General features: G+C 36.5%; 1 protein-coding gene across 1 annotated transcript; it reads right to left on the reverse strand.

Moving 5' to 3' along the window:
* Positions 1-805: 805 nt before the first annotated feature.
* LOC141834651 (protein neprosin-like) lies at positions 806-3365 on the reverse strand. The gene is made up of 7 exons (XM_074721979.1): positions 3107-3365; positions 2577-2663; positions 2226-2477; positions 1961-2125; positions 1836-1889; positions 1590-1736; positions 806-1519 (listed from the first exon to the last, which is right to left on the reverse strand). The coding sequence occupies exons 1-7, from the start codon at positions 3275-3277 to the stop codon at positions 1142-1144; spliced, it is 1254 nt and encodes a 417-aa protein (XP_074578080.1). The 5' UTR covers positions 3278-3365; the 3' UTR covers positions 806-1141.
* Between the last annotated feature and the right edge of the window lie 4132 nt (positions 3366-7497).

Below are 7497 nucleotides of genomic sequence, written 5' to 3' on the forward strand. Positions count from 1 at the left end.
ATTCTGTTTAAATCGAGGAGCACAGAACTGATCCTTCCGTGGAAACAAGAACGCATCCTCAAATATATATAAATGGACGAAATCTTTCCAGAACAGAACAAGTCTGTCAGAATATTTCTCAAACGGTTGCTAATATTTCAGAGATCAACTACCATAAAAAAGTAACTCATGCCCATGGACACAGGGGCACACACATAAACCCTAACTTTCCTAAGCTTTTAAACTCTTTCCTCGCGCTGAACCCTAATTTGAGCGTTGAAGTGTTTTGCCAGGATTCACCCCCGACATCATTCTAACCCTCTTTTTTGAGTGTTTTGCAGATCTTTTCTTCTTTTTTCGCAACCCCATCTCAGGAGCGTGTACGTCGGCAATCCTTGAACCAGTGTTGAAACCATCAATAATGTATTAGCCAGAACAATTTCTTAATTTTTATTTAAAATATATTAAAACTACAATAATTTATAAAATGTTATAATATTAAATTATTTATAATACTTTTAAAAATTAATATAAACTTTATGTGTTAGATAAAGATTTAACTAGTTATAAGTACTACAATAATGTTAATTGAACTCAATAAAAAAGTCATAAAATTTTTAATAAACAAGCTTAAATAAAATGGATAAATAAACAAACAAGTTTGAAAGCAATCTGATGGCAAGCATCCTTCTCATCCTTCCCCTGATAAACAGGGCCTAAAACTCTTCCTCCCTCCTCCTTCCTCCTCCTTGGAAGGACAAATTTTTACCAAAAGAGGAGATCAGAGAGCTCAGAGTACAAGCATCATCGATCGCTACAAAAGTGATAAATACAACAATCATTTGTTGACCCACAACACCAATCATCCACAGATAACAATGCCTAAACGAATAGGATCAAAGGACAGAACAAATGCACGAAAACAGAAGTACTATCAGAAACCCTGTTGGTTTCTCTTAGCAACCATGCTTTCTCATCTCCTCAGCTTTGCCTGGGAGAACAGCACAGCTCGGAGAAGAACCAATCCAAAACCAATAAAGGAAACTACTTTTCACAATTGCCTAGGAGTCAAAAGGAATAGCAGGCCAGCACTACTACTATTAACTGTCTGAATGTTACGAATGTTAAAGGAGTTAATGAGCTGCTGCTCAATTGGGTTCCTCTATGGGCAGTTTGAGTTTCTGCCAGGTCCTCCGTAGTAGAAGTGCTGCCCCCATTCGCCATTGTTTCCGTTCTGCACGTCGTAGCAGTTCGACTGCTCCGTGAAGGCGCCGACCCCGGTCGGAGGCCTCAGATTGTTTGATCCGTCAACTATCTGAATGTTCCTGAAGTAGCTCGCTTTGCTGTACCCTTCTTCAGGGAAATGGCCACTGCCCATCCCGGTCGAAGTGTGCTCGCCGTCCGGCTCCGAGTTCACCACCTCCCCTCCCCATTCGATCATCGACGCACTGTCGGCCAGGTAGGAGAATAGGAAAGAAGGCCAGTAGCCCAACACATAGTCCTTCCCGAATTGCATCCACCAGTTCCCTTCCGTAGGATCCTGCTCAATTTGGCACGGCCATTAAGCCAAAATATCTCTTTAAGAACAACTGCTCGGTTTTCGGATGTACCTTCCAGACGAGAATGCTTATATCATACTGTGAGCCGTCGTAGTTGGAGATCGGGTAGATGCTGGCGCCCATTGCGATCTCATTGTTTACTTGAATGAATCCAGAGCAGAGTAGGTTGTAGCAGCCAGTTGCTTGATATGCATCACTCTGAAATTCCACAGGAGAAAAACTACTAGAAATCTAACAAATCATTGCGATGACGAGTAAATGATGATTCTCAGAGAGAAAGGGGGGCATTGAACTTACAGTCCAATAACTGAACAGCCTGGTATTATTGTCACCATACAGATCTGGGCTGACCTGAAACACCATACCAGTAGTTGAAGGAAGTGTAAACCCTTCTCTTACGTGAAGAACAGAAGCATATATACCTGCCAACCAGCTTCGATGCTGTTGAGATCCTCCCCAAAAGAGCCCCCTAAAATCCAGAGCTGGGAGAGACTGAACTCATTAGTTTGCTGGATACTTGGCTGCCAAACGTTGATCGTTGCCTTTGCACCGTAGTATTTGTCTCCCTCTACGTAAGCAATGGCATGCTACTCGATCGACAATCACAAACACAAAGCAAATGAGAAAGGAGGAATGATAAAAGGGATTGATTAATTTCATAACTGTACATAAGGTATATATATATACCTGGTGTCCATTCTCATTGAGAAGGTCTGGCTCGACGGACAGGGGGTTGGGAATGCTTTTATGCTTCTTCCTCCCGTATCTCTTGACGGAGCTAGCCCTTAACACGTCAGCCCTAGTGGTTCTCCTGATTGGAACGGTGTCCTCGGGGCATCTCCCATTCTGGTGCCACAGCTGAGCCTCGGAGGGAGTTTTCTTCTTCAATGCTACTTTGTTATCATCATACAGGCCCTCTGGGTGGAAATTTGGCCTCGTCTAAGAGAATTTAGCAAGAAAGAGTTCAGTAAGGTGAAGAAACTGATAAAGGGGATTGAAAAGTAGGGGAAATGGGGAGTATTAAACGGCGAGATGAACCTGGATAGTGTGGTTCATGAGCAAAGGATGATCGAAAGCTGGCTGGTGAGCGACATGCACACAATCTATGATATCTCCATCCGGACTCTGCTTATTCAGTAAGAAGCACAATTAATTAAAGAACCATCGTTGAACAGGAGAGAATAAATTAAGCATGAAGATCTAATCTTTTGAAGGGAAGATAACTCTACATTAAAGGTGTTTATCAAAGTTGCCCAATCCTCAAAAGATAGTAAAAAGTTGCATTCTCGAGTACAACAAGCTGAGACATCCAAGTATTGCCCTTCTAAACCAAGTGTATTCAACCTAGACAGATCACTGAAGATGAAAAATCCCAAATTTCAAACAGAAGTGAAGAACATCCGGCGAACTAAGACCGGTTTTTACTGAAACAGACCAAAATTTGGAAGATTTCGACCAAAATTTGATCGCGTCCAGATCAGTGAACAAAAGAGAAGGGAAAAGGAGCAAAAGAAAAAGAAAAAGAAATCTATGAAAAGGAAATCTAAAAAAGGGGCACAGTCAAGCACCTTGATGCTCTTGACTGGGGGTTTGTTGACCCGCTTAAGGTGCCTCCGCACCTTCAACCACTGCCTCTCCTCCGGCCCGCCGACGCGCGCCGCGACAGCGCACGACAGGCAAACCGCCAGCGCCAGCACCAGCGCGACAAGACGGCGGCCGACATTAACGTGCGCCGCCATGTCCTCCTCTCTTCTCGCCTCGCTCACAACCTACCTCCTGCTTCTCCTCCTCCTCTCTCCCTCCACTCGTACCCCTCGCTATCGCACGGATCTCTGGCTCTCTATCGCTCCCGCAGACAGACGAAGCACCCTTTCTTCCATGAGAGTCCAAAATCTCGCTTGCAGTCACCACCCGCCAAACTCAACCTTTCCACGTGGGCCGACGCGGAGCGCCAGGGAAGACGGCGAGGGCGAGGCCAGGGAGGTAAGCACACCCAAATCGGTGACCGAATCTCGAATCACGGGGTAGATTCGCCTGATCCGTTCAAAATTTTTGACCGTAGCGTGCGTGGAGATTCGTGCGCGCTTCGGTTCTGACTCCCATCTACGTACATGCAGCACGGCGCAGAGAATCTGAATCTGACGATGCCGCAATAGATTTGGTCGCTTAATTAGGTAATTTATGAAAGATCTTCCAGTAATCTAGCAGTTAACAGGAATGATTAAGGCACCAATGATTGATTAGTCAAAGACAAATGAATAGTAAATATTTTAGCAGGGCATGCAGGAATGTTCATGGGCACATGGGTGAGTCTACCTGGAGAAGGAAGATAAGGATTGAATTTTAATGGATTCGATTGTGACAGGAGAGGTGTGTGGGACTGCAGAATTGAACTGGTGAGAAAGGTAGGACTAAACAAGTCAAGATCCAAGAGATTGGAGTTTTCAGAAATGGCTTCGAGGATCACATGCGTATGTTGGCAAGTTGCTAGCTAGTTAGCATTTTGATGTCGATAATATTTATTTTTTATTTCGACATTATTGTCTTGCTTGGCTCATTAGAGTCCTTCATTCACATTTTTTTTGTTTTTTTTCAGTTTTTAATATTACAAACAAGCACACCAAAACAAAAAGAAAAAAAAAATTTATATATTTAAAAAGGCTTCAAATTTAAATAAAAAAATAAGGATGCATTTATGAAATCATTAGGCGTATAATGGTGTAAATTTAGAATAAATTTGGATTTTTTTAATACCATCAATATTTTTTTTATATTTATTTGACATAAACGGGGGTAGACTAGACAACGGCTGACCAGATTGTTGTCTTACTTGTATGCCGTACTCATTAAATTTCACATGTTTTTTTTAAATATTTTTAAATATTAAAAAAAAAGTTAAAAAGTTTAAATAGAGTTAAAAAGATAAGACAAGAAAGAAAGATATTGATAGATCACAAATGTATAAATTTAGATCAAATTTGAAAATTTTTAAGATCATTAATAATTTTGTAATCAAAACTTATTAATAACTCTAAGGGCACCTGCAATGCCCGTTCAACACGCGTTCATGAGACGTATTATAACGCCTCACACCAATGTGGGGCGTTAAAGAGTTTTAACGCGTTCAATACTTTGAACGCGTTAAATGGTTGTAGGGTGGGCCAGGCTGGCCCACCCCGCATGCTTTTTTTATTTTTTATTTTTAAAATATATTTATTAAATGTTTAGTTTTAACGATTATTAATGGTTAGTTTTAATTTTTATTAAAAAATTAAAAATTTTAAAATTAAAAATTAAATAAAACAGTTAGTTTTTTAATGGTTATTTTTTAACGGTTATTTTTTTAACGGCTAGTAAGATTAATAATAATAATTATTATAATTATAATAATTTTAATATTTTTTAAATATTATAAAATATATTTATTTAATATATATAATTTTAAGATGATTGTGTAGGATCGGGTTGGACCGACTAGAGGGGGGTGAATAGACGGCTTAACAGAATTGCACAAGTCTTTTAAAACAAAACTTGGTTGCAACTGGATCGTTGCTTTCAAGGCGGTGAACACTCAATAAGAACTCCTTTAGGCGGAGAAGCTTTTACAATTGTAGCACAACGACTTAGAGAGAACTATAAAAGTAATTGATGATTTAACTCTAAAACTCTAAGTCTATTTATAGCACAAGAGAATAGATCTAGATTGTTGATCGTAGATGAACTTTCTCTTGGTCGTTGATCCGTTGATGCGATCCTAACCGTTGATCAGAGATAAGCTTGATCGTAGCCGTTGAGTAAATAAGGATAAACTTTATCTTTAATAAAAGATAAAGAGAATTATCCTTAATAAAAAAATAAACATTTATCTTTTATATGATAAAAGATAAATCTTATTATTATTATTTTTCTTCTTCTTTTTTTTCAACCGCCACATTCAAACGGTCCAAGTCTACGTCGTCTTCTCCTGTCAAAGTCAACGATCAAGTCAACGGTCAAAGTCAAAGTCAATGGGCAAAGTCAATAGTTTGACTTTTGTTGACTTTTTGTAGAATCTTTGGTTGGGTGATTTCTGGCCAATCGGAGTTAGGCTCACCCGAACCCGACTCCGGCCTTTTGCCCATCAAGCATGCTTCCTCCCGGCTTCTCGTCCCTCGGACTTCGCGCACGTCCTTCTTGCTCCACCGGTGTACTCTTCCGTAACTTCCGCGTCCCTCGGATTGCACCGAGCCCGTCGGCTCACTTTCCCGTGTAACCCTTCTCGTCTGCTATGTCTTACGCTCGACTTCCTCCGTACCTAAGTTCCTGCACACTTAGCAAAGGGATTAGAACAACACAGGACCTAACTTAACCTGGTTGATCACATCAAAACTAACCGGGGCACCAACAGATTGAGTGGATGGTGGGACTCATAAATAATGAGTGTTAATGTTAATAGGAACGTGAGTGAAAAAGATACATTGTTATAATGAATATGTGACAGTGGACCCATGCGCTTTAATAAGGTGGAAGGCGTTATAACACCCTTGCATTGTGGATGCTCTAAATGTTTTTATTATAAAATATATGTATAGATTAAGGGATTATTAGGAGTATAATTGTATTGTCAAATTTGACAATTTTAGAGTCAATAAACACTTTTGATTATTTTTAATATAAAATTAGTAATGACTTAAAAGAGCTTAAATCTGAAAAAAAGACATTCGCAAATGTGAAATGACATATATAATATGAGTACCATATTTTTCATGATCGATAGACTTTTAAATGAACATGTTTGATGAAATAATATAAAAGTTTAAATTTTTTTTTTATTTTTTTGGGTTCGGATAAAGCAAAAAAGACCAATTCAATAGGACTGGAATGAGTAAAAGAAAATTTTAGAGAACATATATGTAAATATTAAAGTTAGATGTGCATTTTGAATATTTCTTAAAGTTCAATGCATAAAATAGTAAATTATCATATTAGATATACTTTAATTTATGATATAAAAATTTAAATACTAAAATTTAAATTTATTTATGAAGGAAATCTATTTTAAAAATACAAATATCCTTTTATGACATATGATTTAGTTTTATTTTTTCTCCAATATTATTGTCTTACTTGGTTAGTATACTCCATCCACTTAACTTTCTTATTTTAAAATATTATAAAATAAAAGGATTTTAAGTAAAACTAACCTGATTCAATTTAAAATAATTAATAAATAAAAACAAAAAAAACTTTTAGACATATTTGATAGAGTTTAGTTATATCCTTATAATTTTTAATATTTTTATCTAGTGTTTTAATGATTAGAATAACATAATCTTTTTCTGACACTATCAATATAATAGAATGGGAATTGACATTTTTTAAATATAAATATAGGTTATAGGTCAACATTAGTCAATTCTCAAATTAAAATTTAGTTCAAACTTTTTTTTTCAAACGAAGCATTAATCTAAAATTAAATATAATAGTTTGATCGATCCGGATGAATACTTGTCAGATTGAATTGATTATCAATTTTCTATATCACATCAAAGAAATTACTAATGTTAATCAAAGGAACTTATTTATGAAAAATTAAATTCTAATAATACAAGTTAAAGTCTATCAAATGATTACAATTTAATGTATATATTAGATTTTAATATAAAAATCGTCATAATTACAAATTATAACATTTTTAAATCTTTATTTATTGGATTTAATATCTAAAGCTTGAGTAATAAACACAATTAAAATAATCAAAAGTTTAAATCCAATCAAATAAAATCAATTCAGTATAAAATTAATTTCCAGGATTTCTAAATAATTGACAATTCTAAAATTTATGATGTACTTTTTACATATAATCAAGTTATATAATCTACTTCGGCAAAAATGGCTGCTATATCATTTTTATTCAAAAAATATTCTTATTTTATCATTATTATATTTATTTTTATAACTACTATAATGTATAGTAAAA

The sequence above is a fragment of the Curcuma longa genome, chromosome 9 (assembly GCF_044706935.1).
Source record: "Curcuma longa cultivar G26 ecotype Majalengka, Jawa Barat chromosome 9, ITB_CL_G26_1.1, whole genome shotgun sequence".
Classification (NCBI taxonomy): Eukaryota; Viridiplantae; Streptophyta; class Magnoliopsida; order Zingiberales; family Zingiberaceae; genus Curcuma; species Curcuma longa.